The following is a 21,797-nucleotide window of genomic DNA, read 5'->3' as shown; positions in this document are numbered from 1 at the left end:
GTGTCAAACAGGAACTCTTCGCTGGATTGATAAGGAACCCGCCGAAGACGGTCGCTGAATTTGCATCGGAGGCTTCCACGATCGAGAAAACGCTTGAGATGCAAACGCGGCAATACAACCGCAGCTTCTCGGCTACAAGTTACGCCGACGTTCAAGCCCTAGGACCCGCCGACCTGCGTGAGACGATTCGAGCAATCGTGCAAGAGGAGTTGCGAAAAATTCTACCTTCGTCGCAACCTCAAGTAGATTCCATCGCCGACGTCGTGCGCCAGGAGATCCAGCATTCACTCGGCGCGCCACAGCTGGCAGAGCCGCAGCCGTAAGCTATTAGCTATGCTGCTGCAGCCCGCCGTCATGCTCCTTCTCCACGTCCCCGCCAAGACGCCACACCGCCGCAGTACCGTCGCCAGACGCCGCCGCCGCCACCGACGCCCTACCGACCACCTGTCGGCCAGCGCAACACCCCGAGGAAGACCGATGTCTGGCGTGCCCCCGACAACCGCCCGCTCTGCTACCACTGCGGAGAGGCCGGCCACACGTACCGCCGCTGCCAGTACCGACAGATGGGACTACGCGGATTCGCCATCAACGCGCCGCGCCCGCCGCCAGGCGAACGGCCGCGCGACATCGACGACTACCTCACCGGAACACAGTGGCAAGAACGACGACCTTCCCGCTCGCCATCGGCCGGCCGCTACATGTCACCGCACCGCCGGCCGTACACTGGCCCAAACCGGGGCCGGTCGCCTAGCCCGTATCCGGAAAACTAAGGGCAGCAACCGATGGAGGTGCGGTTGCTGTACGACGAACTACAGAAGATCCTCCGCCGCCTACGATGACGCCGCGACGAAACCTTCAGAACACGACGCGGACCAGACAGACCCCTGACGAGGAAATCTCGCGGACTGAAGAAGACCCGACGACGCAAAATAGAAGCAGCGGAACACACCGACGCAGCCGTGACCCCACGTCACGACCTAACTGCAACGCGAGACGACGAACTAGCGACCTGGACGTTCTTATCGACGGCCACAGCGTCACAGCTCTCGTCGACACCGGAGCCGACCATTCTGTCTTCAGTGGACCGTTCGCCACCAAGCTGAAGAAAGTAAAGACCGCTTGGAGTGGACCCAAAATCCGGACAGCTGGAGGCCACCTGATAACGCCCATTGGTGTCTGCACGGCGAGAGTCACCATCAATAACCGGACTTATCCTGCGAGCTTTGTAATCCTACACAATTGCTCTAGGGATGTGGTACTTGGAATGGACTTCCTAAGTGACCACGGCGCCGTCATCGACCTCAGGTCTGAGTCGATAACGCTAACCTCAGACAAAGCGCTCCCGCACCGCGCAACGCCAGGGAACCATGCATTGAACGTGATAGAAGAGCAGGTGACTGTTCCGCCGCGCTGCAGCGTCATTATTTCCGTCGGCACCGAAAAACCTGAGAACCTTGAAGGCGTCATCGAGGGCGATCAGCGACTACTCTTGAACCGTCAAATTTGCGTCGCAAGAGGTATAGCCGAACTGAGTGACGGTAAAGCAAAGGTAGTGCTGACAAACTTCAGCCACGAATATAGGCACCTCAACATTGGTACGACGGTCGCCTACGTAGACGAATGTGTGGCCGCCAGCAACGCTTTCGCCCTCTTCGATGCTGCCGAACCTGCTTCAACGAATCGAGGTCACGAACCAGAATTCGACGCCAACCGGAGCCTTCCGAAGGTCAAGCAAGACCAGCTGAAAATAGTGCTCCTGCAATACAAGGACTGCTTCTCGTCGTCATCACGAATTCGACAAAGTCCCGTCGCGAAACACCGAATTATAACGGAGGAAAGTGCTAGGCCACTCTGTGAGAGCCCCTACAGAGTTTCGATTCGAGAGCGCGACGCGATAAAGAAACAAGTCGGCGAGATGCTACGCGACAACATCATCCAGCCGTCCAAGAGTCCGTGGGCGTCACCCGTGGTGTTAGTGAAGAAGAAGGACGGGGCACTGCGCTTCTGCGTTGATTATCGGCGCCTGAACAAGATCACCTTCTTGTCGTGCCCTCATCATTGCGACCAGAAGTCCTTCAGGCCCTACACGATGACCCGACGGCTGGGCACCTCGGTGTTTCCCGCACGCTCGCCAGAATACAGGAAAAATACTACTGGCCACGCCTTGCTGCCGACGTCGCCCGCTACGTCAAGACTTGCCGAGATTGCCAGCGACGGAAGACACCGCCAACTAAGCCAGTGGGACTGCTGCAGCCAATCGAACCACCGCACCGGCCGTTCCAGCAAATCGGGATGGACCTACTGGGGCCGTTCCCGACGTCGACTTCCGGCAACAAGTGGATCGTCGTAGCGACTGACTACCTCACCCGCTACGCCGAGACAAAGGCCTTGCCCAAAGGCAGTGCCGCCGAGGTAGCCAAGTTCTTCGTGAAGAACATCGTCTTGCGTCATGGCGCCCCAGAGGTCCTTATAACAGACAGAGGTACCGCCTTTGCTGCGGACCTAACTCAGGCGATCTTGAAGTACAGCGAGACGAGCCACCGCCGCACCACCGCCACCGCCAGCGTCTAAATAAGACCATCGCCGACATGCTCGCCATGTACGTCGACGTTGAGCACAAGACGTGGGACGCCGTCCTTCCGTACGTGACCTTCGCTTACAACACGGCCGTCCAAGAAACGACGCAGATGACGCCGTACAAGTTGGTCTACGGAAGGAGCCCGGCGACGACGCTCGACGCCATGCTACCCAACGTCACCGACGAAGAAAATATCGACGCCGCCACTTACTTACAACGTGCCGAAGAAGCTCGACAGCTGGCCAGCCTGCGCATCAAGAACCAGCAGCACACCGACAGCCGTCGCTACAATCTTCGACGACGCTTCGTCGAGTACCAGCCCGGCGACCGTGTCTGGGTCTGGATGCCAATACCACGACGCGGACTGAGCGAGAAGCTTCTTCGACGATACTTCGGACCATACAGGGTACTTCGACGTCTCGGAGTACTCGACTACGAGGTTGTCCCCGACGGCATCACGAACTCTCAGAGGCGCCGAGCTCGACCCGAGGTCGTGCATGTGGTGCGCCTTAAACCGTACTATGCTCGTTAGCGCACCTGATGACTCTAATGTTTGCTTTCTTTATTAGTTTTCTTTAGTATTGCATGTATTCATGTTCTGTTTTTAAGCATCGGGACGATGCTTTTTCAGAGGAGGACATTGCCGCGAGTCTTATATTTCATGAGTTGAAGCTTCACCCACAAAGACTGTGGGCAACGCGCTGCGCAGGCCTCGCCGTGATGTGTAGGAAGCTTCGCGATTGTTTTGGAACAGTCCGTTAAGATTGCGCGCCGCACGAGAATGTTCCAGCTTTGTCGAGAGATAACGCCGCCAACAGCGATATCGCTGGAAAGTTCAATAGCGCCTGTATAAAAGCCGACGCGCTTGACTGCATGGTCAGTTGATTGACGGTCGACGCTCTGTTCGCCGCTATCAGCGTATTGCTGTAGTTTGACTTTCAGTTTGCCGGCCACAAGTTCGGCCAAATAAACAGTTTCATCTCGGACGTGCTTACTGCTGTCTTCGTCGACCACACGACCACGTGGCAATATAGGCAGAGTCGCTTTGCGGCGTTAGAGCCCATAAATCAACGCAATAGACGAGAAAACCTGGGCCAGGGGGCGCTGCCGCGCGTTTCTGAAAAGCGCCTCCTTTTTCGGAAATCTCGTTATGTGGTCGCGCACTGCGCTCCGCTGCAGGTTCTTCTTCTTCTTGGTGGTTCAGGAGGAAAGGGAAAAGGCACCTAATTTCTGACTGCCAATAGATGACACGGCGCAGCGCCTTCTAGGGGTGGGGATAAGGGGGGGGGGGGTAAAAGAAAAGTGGAAAGAAACGGGAAGGACGTCGACAGGCGCGACGAAGAGAGAAGAAGACAGGAGAGATGGGGGAGCCGGTCACAGGAGTTCACGGACGGGACCACGATCAGCCAGGGGCACGATGTCCGTCGGTGACGAGGCGGCGAGGGCCCCGTCGATGAGAGGCGCAAGGCATGGCGGACGAGGCAACCGTCACGGAGCGTCGACGGCGAGAGGCACGAGTACGTCCTGAACGGGCGAACGGGGCGTAGCGGGCGACATGTCCGTCTCGCGTGAAATTCTCCGAGCGACTCCAGGTGGTGGTGGTAGTGGTTCGTAAGGAAAAGGAAAAATGCACCTAATTTCTGCAGCCCAATAGGGAGCACGGCGCAGTGCCTTAGGGGGTTGTTTGCATTGCGGCTGCGTGCATTGTGTCTAGCTGCACGCGCGCGCGCTTTCTCTCTCTCCCCTTCTCGTTTTCTGCTCGCGCTACGCGTGTGCCCTTCAAGGCGATCGTGCGTGCGTCCTCGCCTCGAGCTGTGCTGAGCAGCAGTGCGCGTGCTCTAGCTCGCGGTGCTCATGCGAGCGTGCTTGCGCGCTGACCTCACGCTGCGCTTGCTGTTCATGGTCTCGCGGAGTCGCTAGAGATGGTGTAAAGCACGTTTGTCAAGACACTGGCCCAGAAAGCCACATTTTGGGCGACGGCATTGCCCAGATGGTCGAAAAAACAACGAAAGGTTGAAAATAAGTTAGTGCGCCATGCTTTTAGAATGGTGAAAAGAAATGGCACCATGATTGCGCGGAACTCTTATACTTATGCAAGCTCCATATGAAAATAAACGCAGGAAAAGTCAACTTAATCACTCTGCTTAGAAACATGTGTGCATATGACAGAAGCGTTTGTAAATGACGCAGCCAGCATGGACTAATTCATGTCAACCCGAGTTCGGCATGAAACAGGCGTGTCTTCCCGAAAACGGATTTTAAGATGGGCTTCTTGGAAGACGATTTTGCCAGTGAACTGCAAAAGGGCAGAGCATGAAACAGCAGGACGAGAACGCGGACAACAAGGGAACGAAGACGATAGGACAAGAGCTTCGTTCCTTTGTTGTCCTTGTTCTCGTCGCGCTGTTTTATTCTCAGCTCTAATTATGAACCGACTAGCCCTCATTAACCTGTTACCAATACACAAAGGCGAAACAAGAAAGGTGCGTTCGCGTTTGCTAGCTTCAGTGTTCTGTTTTTGCCCATAAGTTCTCCCCAAGTTTGAGGTCTGTTTTCCTGGTGCTGCGCTTTCCGAAAATAGAACTGTGCGAAGAAAAAAAAAACACGACGGCTGTTTATTTCTTTCCAATGTCATTTCAGAGCAAAATAAAAGCCACATTGCTAGAATTTTGGGAACGAAGTACACACACACACACACACACACACACACACACACACACACACACACACACACACACACACACACACACACACACACACACACACACACACAAACACACACACACACACACACACACACACACACACACACACACACACACACACTGTTTCAGCTAGCAGCACATGAGCGATTGGTAACTTTTTGTGCCGCTTTGCCTCAGATACACGGGCAAGATTTAAGAAATTACAGACAGTAGTCAACGTCTAGAAAGAACGTACTGCTGGAACAACCGTCGCAACAATGTGGCCTCTTTACAAGGATACAAGGATGATACCAGGATTTTCAAAGGTTGATCATGATAAACTAATCGAGTAAGTAATCATAAAAATACAATCGGCGTTTGTGCATTTATGCGATGAGTCTACAATACATAACCCGTTCTCTCACGCGGCTGCCTCACGGGCTCACAGGCCGCCAGTATGATTATCGGAGAACACCAGTGTAGATACGCAATCGTGATCACTGTGTTAAATATTTCGCGCTGTCTGCAGTACCGCAACGGGTTTCACATCAGCGGGTGTTCGTGTGCTTTTTCCTCAAGCTACTGAATGGGCGCGACGATATGACAGAATTCGACTAAACTTTATTGCAGTATGCGTAAGGACCACTCGATCTGCCGTACGACAATGATCAAAATAAGGTGCGCAAAATAAATGACTATTTGAATCTGCGCACAGCTTCGCGCTTGTTTTGCCTGCCCTTGAACATGCAGTTTCACTATTCAGTGCTTATAATCAACTCAAGGCTGATGCGGCACTGCGCGGCGTAAGAACGGTGCGTACCGATTTCTGGAATGACGTGGCTTTCTTTGCAACCTTGAAATGCAATCATCGGCAGCACGCGCTCCGCCGAAAACGCGCGCTCGACAGCGGACAGTCGCTTCCGCTGCGAGCCGACGACCTTCGATGTTTTCATCGGCCCACCAGGGGAGCATTCGGCGCTGGTGTCGCGCGCGCAAACTTTAGCAAATCTGCATGCAATTGCAGCGGCGGTGGCAGTGAAAGGAGGAAGCACTCCCATCGCACGTAGAAAACTGCACAAAAATGCAGCAAGCGAAAGGGGCTTTCCTGCAACGCAGTTGCGGCCTCGGCACCTACTAGCATGCTGATAGTTAGGTGTGCTTCACAGTAAGGGAAGCACGGCGCTCCAGCGTTTCTGAAGAGATCACGCAATGCTTGTGCGCCTGTGCCGATTAGGTTCGATGCGCAGCGGCACCGTGTGCGCTGGCGCCCCGCGGCCACGCTACGCCGTGTTCGTGCTAAGAGTGGACGACCCTGCACGTGAATAATGTAAGTTTCGGGCTATTTAGGTGCGAGAATTGCCGCGATATGATAATGACGTATGCCATTACTGCAAAAACATCTTGTGGCGTACACCTCTCACGTTTCAAGAATATGGCCTGCGTCCGCGTCGCGCCCAGTACTTGACGACGGCGCTATACGGAATCGAGGGTGGGCCACACGCTGCTGCAACTGAGCTCACTGGAACCTGAAAAAGGTCTGTTCATCACGTGATCGCTTCTCCCCGGAGACAGGATGTCCGGTGTGCGAGGGGCAACGCGTCTTTTGAGTGACGGCAGGATGGCAGAAACTTCGTACTTTGACCGGCCGGCCACGGACATAGAAACTGACCCACGCCGACGTCAGCCACAAATAACGTCGACTGCGCCGTTCATAAAAAAACAAAAACGCAATTTAAACGGGCAATGGCCATAGGAGGCTAGACAAGACGCTCAGTCTGCGCAACTCCCCACTTGTTACAAAATACGCTTGCAAGCATGGTCAGCGCGTATCGCAGGATAAGTGTCGTACGCGCGCGTTGCTCGCTGCTCACACAAGTGCGGCATGCTGTGGCTTTGTTACATCCAACGCAAAATGATTTCTCCCAGATATTAACCTGCTTAAATTTATGGGAAAAAAAAATTATGGCAGCTTGGCACTAGTGGTACCAAGCCTCAAGGGCCTCTCCCTTTCTTTTTCTTTCATTCTCTGTGGATGTTCTTTCTAGTCTTTATCTGCCCTTCTATCTTTTTGTGTCTTCATTCCCTCTTTCTTTATCTATCTCTATTTTCTATTTCTCTTTCATTCAGTTTCTCTCTTTTACGTTGTGTCTCGTGCTCCACTTGGCCGAGAAGAGTTTCGATTTAGCGCTCACACCTGCTGTACTCGGTAGTGGGGCTTGCCGAATTCCGGTGGCGCATACCCACCCGAGGAGTTTTGCACGACGGAGCACAAGTTACCGATAGTTCAAACAGCGTCATTGTAAAGAGAATGGATAGAGCGCGTGCCGGGTGATGATAATTTGTTACGACCGAGTTACCGACACCTCACGCAGCTGCGCTGTGTGCAGTTATTAGCATTCACAGAACACGAACACTTCCTTCGCGAACGCCGTCCAACAGTGGAATCAAGGGTTGGGGGGGGGGGGGGGGGTGGTGGCCACCCTTCTTGACAATCACCTTTTGAAGCCTGCTACTCCCACAAACCATACGTGCCACGCTCACCTTCACTGCAGTGCACATCTTATATGGTGAGCCAGCACGGGACATTCTAATACTGTTGTACTGCTCCAAGTAATCCCAAACTTCAGTTTGGCTGCTCTAATACTACTCCCAAACAATTTTTTCAGCTCTAAATCCACTCCCAAACTGGCTGGAACAGCGCTGAGTTAAAAAACAATGAGAGACGGCCGCGCCTCGTCAACCAACGTAGCACTGGGCGAAAGCGCATTTGAGAGCCGTGTAAGACAACGCTTCAATAAGAGCGAAAATACGCTGAAAGCGCACTACCACTTACACGTTGAAAAACACGGTCACGATTCTTTCAGTACCATTCGACAGCAGCTGGGCGAATTTTCGGGAAACCCCTACGTCTTGGTCAGTTAGACGGAGCTGCAAAGTACGAGGAAAGGCCCCTCACAAACATTTAGTTCAAACCAGTTTACTGGGGGAAAAGTGCCTCAGACATAACACAAGCTGCGCAAGCTAAAGGGCATCACAACAAACGTTGCTTGTCCTGTGCTTGCGTCATCACCCACTCACGTCTTGGATATTTTTCGTGGACTTGTCATCATGCTGCTCCAAGCAACACTTGCGCCGGGCGTCATTCGTGAACCTTCACTCTCAAACGCCTATTCGCGCAACAAGAAAACGGTCCTCCCGGAAAGTCAAAAAAAAAAAGAAGGCGGAGAGCGAAAAGCCGCAAGCGGACACGCGCAGTCGCTGCCGTCAGCTGCATAAAATTCAGAGGCGTAGCCATAAATTCACTTCAGGAGGAGGGAGTTCCACCCAATTTTTATATGTTCGTGCGTCTGTGGTGAAAACATGAAAGACGCTTGAGCTTCGCTTTCAAGAGTAGAACGCGAAAGCGTACTCGCGCCGTGTTCGTACCGCCTTCCCTATCGCTACCCTCGCTTCGCTTCTCGGTGGAGACCTGAACCGTGCCGCAAGCTAAGGTGCAGATACCCTCCGGCTCCCATATCAATGCATGCGGCGCGATGAAACGCTGCCACACGGTGGGGCGACGCCGTTTAAAAGCGCACCCTTGCGCCCTTTGCGCCATCTCGCGGGTAAAGCCGCTGAAGAACCTCCGAGATGCGCGTACCACCAGCGCTAAATGGTCTATATGAATAGCTAGCCGTTAATATGTTACGGTATGTGTGTGGGGCGACGGGTCGGAGGTTCGATTCCGCGGGCCTACTCGAACAGAAGATTTTTTTTTGCCGTTTCTTCATTTGCATATCTACCTGAAGTGGCCGCTCACGGGCAACGCTGATTTGTCGCTCGCCACCAAAGACCCACAAAAGCGGAATTTCTGCGAAACTAGCTCGTGGGCGCTATGAAGTGAAAAGCGCAGTGGTGACATGCCTCTCTTATAAGCCAACTTCTGCTGTCCCCGATGTTGGCCTGTGTATAAGGCGTGTCGCGCAGGTCACTGTGGTCCGGCCCGCCTACAATGCGGCAGGCGCCAGTGTATCGACATTGTGCAACGGTGCGACGGGAAACTGGATTGCGTGGATGGCGCCGACGAGCGCGACTGTCGTGAGTACTTGACGCTCGCTTTCTCGGCCAACGTTGAAGCTGTCCTGGCGCAGTGACTCTGTCGGGTAGCGGAGAGTTGTGGGCTTCCCCGCACGGCTACCTGCGCGCCTACCGACGTGGCCGCTTTCGCAAGGTCTGCGCCGACGGTCGAGAGCTGAAGCAGGTGGCGGCCGCGGCCTGCACGGCGCTAGGACTCGGGCGAGTTTTCCGCTCACTCTCAAAGCCCCGCGTGACCGGCTTCTCTCCGCAGGCCACCGTCGCGCGTGGAGCTTCATCGTGACGGCAACAGCAGCGACTCGTACCTGCGTCTGCTTGACCCGCAAGCGCCCGGCCTCAGGTGAGAATACGTGGCAAATTATCAACACCTGAAAGGGAGAAGTGACGGCGCAACAACTCCCTCAGTTTTGAACATCCCAAACCACGCACGTGCCACAGAGATTTTACAGCGTAGGCATGCTAGGTCTCCACTGGGGAAACGCGTGTGTGTCACAGCGTGAAAGATTTTACCAAAAATAGCTGGCGCAGGAAAAAGTAGGCAGCTGCTGCAACAAGTAAGTATACAGGGTGTGTTTTTTTAGACAATGCAGATTTTTTATTACAATTCTGTGACAGTCACGCTCCAGTCGTTTGCGCACACGAACCCTATTTCGAGGCGGAACTACTTCGCCACAGCTAAAATGACATTGCCGAGACTAATTAACAAAAACCCCTTAGTGGCATTTTTAATTATTGACTTCAGGGCAGTTGTTTATGTCAGAAAGTTGTAGTGTCCGTAAATTAATGACATACCCAATTTTTAGAAATCGCACAAGTTGCACGTAATTCGAGATATTCGTAATCGAACTTTAACGGCGAAATAGAAACTGATCGCGCGCAGAAAACGCGGCTTCTCTGTAACGTCACACCGGAACTACCCGTGACAGGAAGTGACGAAATTTGAATGAAGGTGCGTAGTGGCGGTATCTTTCCGTGAAAAAGGGCAAGTCATCTCTCTCGCGCTAGCGGCTCGCCTTACCTTTGCGTGTGGTGTTTGGTGCTTCTCTGCTTCTTTCGAGCTCTGCGCAAGAAAAGCGCAATATGAACCTTTTCTTTCTCTGTGAAGCATAAAACTCAGGGGCAGCCACTGCGGCGGTTCTTCTTGCAGACAGGCGAAAACGTTTTTCGCTCCTCTTTATAGATTAAGAAAGAAACATATAAGCGCCACACATCGCAACCAACGAATACGCTGTCTTCTTGTGTAATTCAGAATGCTTGCCGATTTTCCGGACAATAGTCTGCTTTGGCGCGCCTTGATTAAAAAAATTCACAGTTTCGCCTCAAGGGCGAAGCAATGAATGCGATAGCAAGAAATTAATGCTATACGAAGTGAGGCTCGCCAATGGATACTCTCAGTTTGAACAGCGCTCCTGTTGCAAAGGCGGCCGAAGCAGCGAAGGAAACTAGCGTGCTTCAAGTGTCGATTTGTGACGCTTGATAGTTCGCGCTCATCTTCTGTTTGTTCGTTTAGCGGCGTCCCTTCAGCTCGAGTGACTTTCGTACGCTCCGTAACATGAGCGCGGACATCACGGTGAAAGCTTGAAACATTACTCTTCCCCTCACCACCAGAAAGCCGCGCGAGCAGACAGCGGAAGAGCAAGGTTCTCCCTGCGCAAATATAAGAAGCGAGCGAGCTCGCCGACGACTTTTAAGTGCGCCCGTCGCGCTCCTAGCGCCACCTCGCTGGTAATAAAGAAACGCTTATTATCGCCTGCCGTCTCTGAGTCCGTCCAGCGGCAAAGGGTGTGTATATAACGCTCGCCGTTAGCTACGTGGAGGATCTGCGTTTCGTGGCGTAGTGGATAGCGCCATTCGCTGCGGAGCTAGAGGTCCCTGGTTCGATTCCGCGCTTCGGAAGCATTTTTATGAATTATTTTTCTTTGGGGCTTATTTATATATATACATACTTATACATATACGGTGCATGACGGCGGCGACGGCGACGGCAAAATCCAGCCGAGACTGTCCATATAATTGCTATCGCAATAAAATGCGTCACTTCCTAGCCACGCGTAGTTGCGGTCTTACATAACTTCGAGACCGCATTTCCTGCGCACGGGTATGATCAGTTCCGATTTCGTCGTTAAACTTCAATGATGAATACCTCGAATTACGCGCAACTTTCGCGATTTCTAAAAAAAAAAGTCACAGTTTCGCCGCAAGGCCGAAGCAATGAATGCGATAGCAAGAAACTAATGCTATATGAAGTGAGGCTCGCCAATGGATACTCTCAGTTTGAATAGCGCTCCTGTTGCAAAGGCGGCCGAAGCAGCGAAGGAAACTAGCGTGCTTAATAATAATATCTGGGGTTTAACGTCCCAAAACCACGATATGATTATGAGAGACGCCGTAGTGGAGGGCTCCGGAAATTTCGACCATCTGGTGTTCTTTAACGTGCACCTAAATCTAAGTACACGGGTCTCTACCATTTCGCCTCCATCGAAATGCGACCGCCGCGGCCGGGATCGAACCCGCGACCTTCGGGTCAGCAGCCGAGCACCGTAACCGCTATACCACCGCGGCGGACGAAACTAGCGTGCTTCAAGTGTCGAGCTGTGACACTTGATAGTTCGCGCTCATCTTCTGTTTGTTCGTTTAGCGGCGTCCCTTGAGCTCGAGTGGCTTTCGTACGCTCCGTAACATGAGCGCGGACATCACTGTGAAAGCGTGAAACATCCCTCTTCCCCTCAGCACAAGAAAACCGCGCGAGCAGACAGCGGGAGGGCAAGGTTCTCCCTGCGCAAGTATAAGAAGAAGCGAGCGAGCTTGCCGACGACTTTTAAATGCGCCTGACGCCATCTCGCTGGTAATGAAGAAACGCTTATAAGCGCAGCCGTCTCTGAGTCCGTCCAGCGGTAAAGGGTGTGTATATAACGCTCGCCGTTACCTACGTGGAGGATCTGCGTTTCGTGGCGTAGTGGCTAGCGCCACTCGCTGCGGAGGAAGAGGTCCATGGTTCGATTCCGCGCTTCGGAAGCATTTTTCTTAATTATTTTTCTTTGGGGCTTTTATATATATATATATATATACATACTTATACATATACGGTGCATGACGGCGGCGACGGCGACGGCAAAATCCAGCCGAGACTGTCCATATAATTGCTGTCGCAATAAAATGGGTGTGCCTTCAATTGGCACGGACTACAACTTTCTGATATAAACAACTGATCTCAAGTAAATAATCAAAAAGATAATTATTGTATTTTTGTTAATTATTCTCGTCCGCGTCATTTTGGCTGCGGCAAGGTATTTCCTCCTCTAAATAGAGTACGTGTGCGAAGACGACTGGAGTGTGGCTGTCGCAGAATTTTCATAAAAAAATATGCATTTTCTAAAAAGAAACACCCTGTGTATCTTTCAGTTGGTGCAAATCGAAAGCATCAAGCATGCCATGTTGCGTGTTTCGAAAAATGTGCCCTATAATACCTAAAATCCTAATTGTCGAAGCTTGCACTAGCACTAAGCCACGCAAGCCTTGAAAGAGCGAAGCTAGACGACTCTGAAGACTATTCTCGTTGCTTCTAGGTTGTTTCTGTGCCTAGCTAGGTGATGAGGGTTGTTTCTAGGTTGCTTGTAAGGTCGTTGCTAGGCTTTAGCTAGGTGACGCTAGGTTGTTTCTATTGTCAGCGCAGAGAGGTTCGAGTTAAACCTCACACAGATGTCCAAACTCTAGAGACAGAAACTCGCGCTGAAACCAAGCGTTCGCACCTCTCAGATCTACGGGGTCTTCCCGTAGCCGCCGTTACGGCCTTTTCCTAGTGTTGGGACTTCTTTTTTCGTGGTGAGTAGCGGCACATGCCCGTCTGTTTTTCGAGATAGGGTCGGACACGGCTAGCCTAAAAGGCTTCGCGGTTGAAAACAACTGAAATGCGATATTTGCTGGCTACCTTCGGCATTATTTTCATGTGGCCGCAGAGATCTCACGATGAGTGGGGACAATATTTGCCGCAGTAATTGTAGAAATTAAAACAATTGTCTGTTTAATTCGAGGAGTCAAACGCGTCAAGCACGTCATTCGGAGAGCCCATCACCGCTTTAAGATTTCCAAATAGCGGCAACTTTCGTAGAGTGATGATATCTCGCAGCGAAACCAAAACGGCGGCAACTACCATACTCATATTAACCATCCATGTTCGCTTCGTCGGTGTGCCTGTCTGCGCTTGCCACGACAGCACGCAGGTGTACGAATGCGAAAGGACAGCATTGTCGTCGGAAATGGTCGTTCTGGTCGCCTGCTGGCACATGGTAGTTGCGCTCTTGGGCACTGCTGTTTCACCGCTGAATTTCGCTTAATTTCACTACTCCCCGAAAATTGCCACCAGCCGCTATTCCAAAATTTCGAATCGGTAATCGGCTCCTCGCGGGAAGGGCTCTCCCGTGTCAACTGACCGCCTGTCTTCTGTAATTATTAATGTTCTTATTTCTATAATGAATGGTGCAACTAACGTATCCAGCGATCTTAAGGCACCGAAAAAGTAATTATGAAGGCAGTGAGCAAATATCCAATTTCTCTTATTTATTTAGGATTTGCGGACACATTTCTGAAACACCGGCGCAGCAGGTAACTGTACTGCACATTCGGCACAACTATCACGAAGGCGGCGCAAAAAGTTACTCTATCATATAATCAGCGCATTAAATGACAATACCATACAGACAGCACTGAAAAAAATGAAATGCAGGACACACCAGTCGCTGCAGCAAGTAACCGTAAAAAGCGTCGGCTAAAAGATGTTTGTTAAATGACACAATTGGAAACAATGTTTTTGCATTAGTCTCGTGGCATCGCTTGAACAGGGAGTGTCGCCGGAGCCAACGTTTTGACCTGCGGCGACCGCCTCGCGTGTTCTTCATTATCGCCCGGCGAAAGGAGGAAGGACACGATACGCACTCACTTTAGACAAGGGCAGTGCCAAAATCAAAATACCTTATTGAAGTCCCAGAGGGAACCACGTAGTCAACGCTACTGTTCATCCTCGACTGGAAAACTGCATATGAATTTGTGCCGATCACTTTTCTTTCCGTAATCACTGCTGGCACATGACCATCTTGTCTCAATGAAGCTTCACAGAACTCGCCTAAGAGCGCGCAAGTTTGCAACGGCAATATGGTTACGCACCTGTTTAAGCAGATCCTCATTAGGGGTTGGAAAACGGATGCTTTTTTTACATGGTAGCACTGAAGAAGCCAGAAATAAAACTTTGTAACAATTCTGCAGTTATTACTGTTTGGGTGTTTTCAAAACCTGGCGCGGTTAAAAAAGTTGTAGTAGTGGTGTTGAGGCCCTTGCCGGACGCCGGGCGCAGGCGGGCTGCTGGCAGGAAGGAACTGAGCCTGACTCCGATGACGGGCACGATAATAACGAGAAACTATATTTCATGCCAGCAGCACCCCTATATAGAAAACACTAGTGTGACAAGTGACGCCACGGACAGAAAACATTTCACACATCAGGGCGACAGGACGCGCCCTTTTTCTTTGACCCGTTGCATCCCACAGCAAATCTAGTTGCGAAAGTAAATGCGCACATGAAATAACAATACCCACGAATGTGCGAATAAACCGAAAACATGGAAAACTTAGTTCTAGAAGAAAACATCTGTCGAGATGTGTGGACGCTGGGAACGCCAGTTACACTAGGCCCATAATGCTTCTTCATTCTAGATGGGAACTTTGCTTGGCGCTGGCTCTGTTTCAACACATTTATCGTTATCGCTGCTTACCATAATCAACGCCCTTCCATCAGTTCAAGGCGCTCATCGTCGTCATAAACGCTTGCTCTGAATGAACGTCATCTACGGTCATTATCGCCATGATCAAGGCGTTCATGTTCAACGCTTTCATCACCATTCAAGGCCCATTATCTTGGACACAGCTCTATTTCAACGTCATCATCCTTATTATCGATCATCATTACCAATGCGTTCATGGTTACGTTCAAACTGAATGCTTCAATCACCGACAGTACCATTTGCTCGTTGGTGCTTCTGCTTCAACGCGCTAATTATCGGTCCTCTCCAAATCGGAACATTCCCTTCCGCTCGTCAACTCGAAAATTATGGTATGAATGTCTTCGTCACTTCATCCACGTCCGAAATAAACTACATAAATTCTAAAAATAACTTTAAAAGGCCTATTTGGATATACTACAGACAATGTTTGGGTAGAGCCGCACGGCAACGAAGCAGGTCTTACTACCATGCGGCGTTTTATCAGCTTGACAACTCAACTTGAAAAACTTTGGTCGCTCACAGTGCAACAAAACGCACGCTGAAACAAAATAAACACTTCCTTTCTGGAATAAAGCCGAATAATTAAAAAAAAACTCTTAAGAATTTAGAGTGAAGTTATCAAAAAAAAAATGCAGGCATACACCTTTATAGGCGACTGGAGAAGACCGCCATTGTTCTGTGCGCACTTACCGCTGTTTCTTCACAGAAGTGGACAAATATAGACGTTTTTATGAAATGTGCAAGCAATGCCAACATTTCAAATCCATTTTAAGGTATTGCGTTGGCTAGCCTGATCTCACTTCACTTATATGTTTTGTCCACATATGTGAACGCTGGGATACAAAGGGTTAAGAATAGGCCAGCAGTTGCAAGGAAACAGCAGCACAGCCAACAAAAGATGAACAGTGATAACAGAAATAACCAATGCGCAAAAGAAAATAAGAACAGTAAATTACTCGAACATGACGACCAAATCGGGTTCTGTATTCAGGAGGGTCAGTTCGTGGCAAGGGAGTGCGAGATGGATCGTCAGGTGCCCTGTTTGTAGCTTGGTTAGTTTCCCGTTCCATTTCTGCCTGACTAATATGCCTGCGAAAAATCATAGCTATCGCCTCCGTCCTCGCAGTCATTATGCTGTAAACCAAAGCCAACGACGAAGTTCCTGTTTCTTTCTAGAACTTCATCAGTGGAAGTTCTAACTACATACGACCTCGGTCGCTTTGAAAGACGCAAGACTCGCGCTTTCGCTTTGCAGTCTGTCAGCCAGACTTCCGCTCCCGGTTTGAGGACTGGCAGCGGAAGAGCCCTATGACGGCTGTTGAAGTACCTACGGTCAGGCGGTTGCATCGAGATCTCTGAACTTCTTCAGGCTCACCCTCGGGAGTAGAAGGCTCGTGGGAGAGACTGCTGTGCGTAGCCGTCTACCCATCACAAGCTCTACAGGGCTTTTTCCAAATGGTCCTGGGATGTTCCTGTACGAAAGCAGCAAAAGATAGAGGTCCTTAGCTCTTACAATCAGCCATTTAATTGTCTGCACCAGCCTTTCTATTTCCTCATTTATATGGGGACATTTGGGGCTCGTCGTTACAGTGCGAAAGCCGTAGTCAGGAGCCAACGACTTAAATTTCCGTGACAAAAATTGTGATCTGTTGCCCGACATGACAACCTCTGCTATGTTATGTCGTGCAAAAAAGCTTTTTGAGGTCCATAATGACAGTGACACTTTTGTCGAAGATAGCAGGGCTATCGCTGGGTATCCAGAAAAAAATAATCTACGACCACCGAAATACCATTTTCCCCTGAATATGGCAGAGATCAACGGCTAGCTTTTGCAAGGACGCTGTGGAGTGGCTCTTGGAATCATTGGTTGCGACTTTTGCTCCCGGTGCTCCGCGCATACAGGTCCATCGGCCACCAAAGCTCTCAGCTGAAAACTCAACCCAGACCACCATACAGACTCTCTGGCTAGAACTCTGCATTTTTCAATTCACTGGTGACTCTCGTGGAAGTGCATCAAGACTTCGGCGCGCAGGTTTGTGGGATCACCAGCCGCACATCATTGAGTAGCACGCCTTTGGCTACTGTCAGCGTTGCTGATTCTTCACACTATGGACCATTGACAGCGATTAGAACATTGGCCAGCCTTTCCTGCTGAATTTCACGCGAGTTTGACAGACTTCATCGACTGCTTGTTCAGTAATAATACGGAATAGCGGGCTAGTTGGTTTTGCTGCATATTGGAATTTTAGCGCACACACACGAGGACACACAAGAAAGAACACACGGACCAGCGCAGACTATCAAGAGTTGATAGTCTGCGCTGGTCCGTGTGTTCTTTCTTGTGTGTCCTCGTGTGTGTGCGCTAAAATTCCAATATGCTTGTTCAGCTTTCGCTCTTTCAAAAAGGCTGGCCTGGACGGCATGTCACAAACAGCAAGAAACGAACTTGGCGATGTCGCCAATACTCAGCGCATGAGCATCAATTTCTTTCCCCGGAATCGGGGCCCTTTACAACACATCTGCAGTAACGAGGCACATACCCGGGTCATGCACAACCGCATAGCTGAACCACATGGGCCTCATGCGAAAACGCTGAATAGGAGGTGGCAAAACATCTGAAACCATATAGAAATTTTAAAGTTGCACTTTCTTTCGAACGCGGGCAGCCGTTATCCGACATACAGCTGCAAAGTGTCAGGAACAACGGCAGTAGTGGCCTTTTGCTGCTCTTGGTGGACACGAGGCTCTGGGGCGCTGTCCTCGACCTCAGTTGGGGCATGACCCGGGGGTGCCTGGTCGAGTAGTGCCCGCGTCAAGGTTGCTGGTTGCCGCTGCTAAGTGATCGGTGCCGGTTTCTCGCAGTTGCTGCTGCTGTCGGTGGACGGTCTCCTTTAAAGGCGCTTTTGTGAAAGCGGTAGCGAGATACCAATTGGCATCCATTTGAGGCGATTCAGAGAGCTTAGCATCAATAAGGCCGACAATGAACCTGCCGCGAATCATTCGTTCTTTTCCCTTGTAGTCGAACCGGTCCGCCAGCGTATGTAACGCGTTAATGAATCGGTCGACTGACTCTCCAGGTTCTAGAGTGCGTCGGTGAAAGCATGCGTTCTCACAAATAAGGTTCCTTGTAGCCGCGATGTCATAGTCAAACTTCATTTTGATGAGTTCGTATTGCTTCTGTTCTTCAGATAATGCAAAAGTCGAGAAGATTTCTCTTGCTTGCCTGCTCATTTTATAAAGTAGAGTCCGGATCTGTGCTTCACTCCGCTCATTTAGGCCGGAGGCAAAGCGGTAGTCATCAAATAGTTGGCTTCAAGTAGCCCATTCGGACGTCTGGTCGAACTCAAACCTTGGCGGAGCTTGAACATGCCCTGAAAGGGCTTGAATGCGTTGTCTTCTGGCACGGCGCCGGTTAACAAAGATAGTGCAACGCCCCTCGAATACCAGAACGCCCGACTTCTGACACCATGTGGCGTTGCGGCCCTTGTCGGACTTCGAGCGCAGCCGGGCTCCCGGTAGGAAAGAAGTGGGCCTGACTCCGATGGCGGGCACCATAACAAGAAACTATATTTCATGGCAGCAGCACACCCATATAGAACACACTCATGTGACAAATGACGTCACGGACAAACAACGTCTCACACATCAAGGCGCCAGCACTAGGTAACGCAGACACATGACACGTGGCATAAGCGCTATTCCCAAGGTAGTTAAGAAGCTACCGAGACTGTTAACTTGATGCGCACATGTATTTTTCCAGTGTTTTGGCAATTGCATACCAAATAGTTTGAACGTTGACCAAAAGGAAGGAACCCTGCTCCACTATAGTTTCCGTATTTGCAGGCAATTCAACGACACTGCATTCCTATTCGGCGCCTGTGTCGAGAAGACTGACGCAGGCCTAAGATGTGGCCCACGTTATCTCATTTTTTTGCCCGTGGCGGCTAGTGACTTCCGTAGCGTAAATTATAAACTAGCGGGAAACGAAAGGTTCACGGAAACTACAATGTGTGACAAATCCATCCTTACGCAGATTCTCTTCGCCGGGACCTTGCAGCAGTGACCTGGTGGTGTACTTGCAGTGCAGCTTGCCAGGTACGTCTTTGCCGCATGGAAATAACCTAGTTCAAAAAGCAGGCCAATGTGTGGCAGCACCGGCCAGTCAATGTGCAGTCACGTTGTCAACTGCACTGCTATTCCTGAACACACACACACACACACACACACACACACACACACACACACACACACACACACACACACACATATATATATATATATATATATATATATATATATATATATATATATATATATATATATATATATATATATATATATATATATATTCCCATCTCTACTTTTTACAGCGAAAGATGTTATGAGATCACAACAAGGGCCGTTTTTGGCGCCGTAGTTGTCCGCCGCTGCCGTTGCCGCCGGTGTCCGTAACCACTGTCGCTCGAAATAATACAAAAAAAACGAAATAAGAAAAAATTTCCAGGATGGAACGAGGTTCGAACCTGGGCCCTCTACGTGGGAGCTCAGTGTCCTACCTCAGAGCCATGCCGGTGCTTGAAACTGCTTTGCAAAAGCACCCTATACCAGCTTCATGTCGCGAAGGAACCACATTAACATATGTAATGTAGCGTGGTAGAAGAGTAAAACAACAACCAAGCGTCACAAAATGCGAATTCTGTAACCAGGCGTCACACAATGCGAATTGCGCAACGAGTAGATTGTTGAATGCTTCCAACCCATTACAAAGGCCTCTGCCATAATTCTTCATCGTCATCAGCCACAACATCAACAAAGTGCACATAATGCCTTACAGGTGTTTAGTATGTACCACGGTTCTCCGCAGAATGACGAAAAATGGCATAGTGGCTGCTTCTCTACTTCACAAAAATTATGATGATTTATAGCGTAGTGGCTTCCTCGCAAGTGCACTTCTATTGATTGCCAAGGAAGCCCATAAGGCTCCCATGATCCACTTCCTCAGGGTCTCAATAAAGTTAATTCCCTCTCTCTATCTCTTTCTCACGTTAGCGTATGATATAAAGCGTGGTGGGAAAGTGACATAACGACCGGGTGTCACACAATGCGAATTAAGTAACTAATGGGTCCTTTAAAGCTTCCAACCCATTACAAAAGCTCAGTGGCAATTCTTCATCGTCATCAGCCATCGCATAAGAAACTGCTCATAATGCCTTACAGATGGTACCTCGCTTCTCCGCAGAATAACGAGTAATGTCGTGGTGGGTGCTTCCCAACTTCACAAAAATTATGATTTGTGGCGCAGTGGATACGTTGCTAGTGTATTGTGTTACTATCCACAAGAGAGTTTATAACGGGCTCTAGAAATGCAGCTCTTCGAGCTTTCGCTGTGACTGTGCTGCGCTTTCCGCGCAGGCCTGTCGTTTTTTGTAGGGCTGACCAAAATTTAGTTCATTGCTATGTCTAGTTCAGAGGCTATCGAAAGGCATGGAAAAATCTGAAGAAGACGGTAAGTACAATTATTCTCCCGGGAGAACCATGTTCAGCATTCAGGACACTGGGATTTATTTCTTGCACTTATGCGTACACATATTAACAATTAAATAATGTTGCTTTGGTCCTGGGAGAAGCTTAACTGTCTTAGAAAACATAATGGTTTATTTTGACCCGAGAAAAAGAAGAAAAAGTTTCGCATGGATAACCGTCGCACACGGCATTTAGCACCATCGAGGAAAACCTTAGGACGGATCGCGCCTAGCGTCCCCAAATCAACCTCCTCCGAACCTGCTACCTCCTCGCACTCAGACAAGCATTCACATCATGCTGCTATATCATTTTGTAAATGCTACATGGCAAAAAATGACGAGCGCACGCGCCTAGCGTCCATAAGCCAGCCTCCTCCGACGCCGCTCCCTCCATGTGCTTGATATAATTCCCAGCATGGTTCTGTTTCATATTTTATGCCTGGGGTTCCAGATTGTCACGGGTCACTTTCTCCTAGTTTTATTTTTCTCCCCATGCTACGCACCAATCGCATCCTAGTGTCCATTCTACTTAACATGAATACATTCTCGCATTGCGGGCAAACTTCTGGTTACAAAGGCTACAGTGTACCGAACATGAATACATTCTCGCATTTGGAGCAAACTTCTGATTACAGAGGCTACAGCATACTAAACATGAATGGATTCTCGCATTTCCAGCAAACTTCTGATTACAAAGGCTACGTGTACCGAACATGAATACATTTTCGCATTTGGAGGAAACTTCTGATTATAGGGGCTACATGGTACTGAACTTGAATGCATTCTCGCATTGCGAGCAAACTTTTGATTGCAAATGCTACAGTGTACTGAACATGAATTCATTCTCGCATTGCGAGCGAACTTTTGATTGCAAATGCTACAGTGTACTGAACATGAATACATTCTCGCATTGCGAGCAAACTTCTGATTACAAAGGCTGCAGTGTAATGAACATGACTGCATTCTCGCATTGCGAGCAAATTTCTGATTACAAATGCTACAGTGTACTGAACATCAATACATTCTCGCTTTGCGAGCAAACCTCTGATTACAAAGGCTCTAGTGTACTGAACATGAATGCATTCTCGCATTTCGAGCATACTTCTGATTACACAGGGTACAGTGTACTGAACATGAATGCATTTTCGCATTGCCAGCAAACTTCT

At 49.9% G+C, this 21,797-nt stretch overlaps 1 protein-coding gene and 1 long non-coding RNA gene across 2 annotated transcripts in view; both read left to right on the top strand.

Annotated features, from left to right (window-relative positions):
- The window catches only part of LOC119383530 (atrial natriuretic peptide-converting enzyme), a 283,080-nt gene extending 263,874 nt beyond the window's left edge, over positions 1 to 19,206 (top strand). Inside the window, exons 11-13 of the mRNA XM_049411982.1 lie at positions 9,229 to 9,339; positions 9,393 to 9,676; positions 19,143 to 19,206. Coding sequence (XP_049267939.1) covers positions 9,229 to 9,339; positions 9,393 to 9,619 — 338 coding nt within the window. The 3' untranslated portion in view covers positions 9,620 to 9,676; positions 19,143 to 19,206. The remainder of the gene's footprint in view (positions 1 to 9,228; positions 9,340 to 9,392; positions 9,677 to 19,142) is intronic.
- LOC125756919 (uncharacterized) overlaps positions 1 to 21,797 on the top strand; it is a 496,701-nt gene that overhangs the window by 291,253 nt on the left and 183,651 nt on the right. The window lies entirely within an intron of this gene.

Source organism: Rhipicephalus sanguineus, chromosome 1, assembly GCF_013339695.2.
Source record: "Rhipicephalus sanguineus isolate Rsan-2018 chromosome 1, BIME_Rsan_1.4, whole genome shotgun sequence".
Lineage (NCBI taxonomy): Eukaryota > Metazoa > Arthropoda > Arachnida > Ixodida > Ixodidae > Rhipicephalus > Rhipicephalus sanguineus.
Note: the sequence above shows the minus strand (reverse complement) of the source record. Positions and strands in the feature narration are given on the sequence as shown.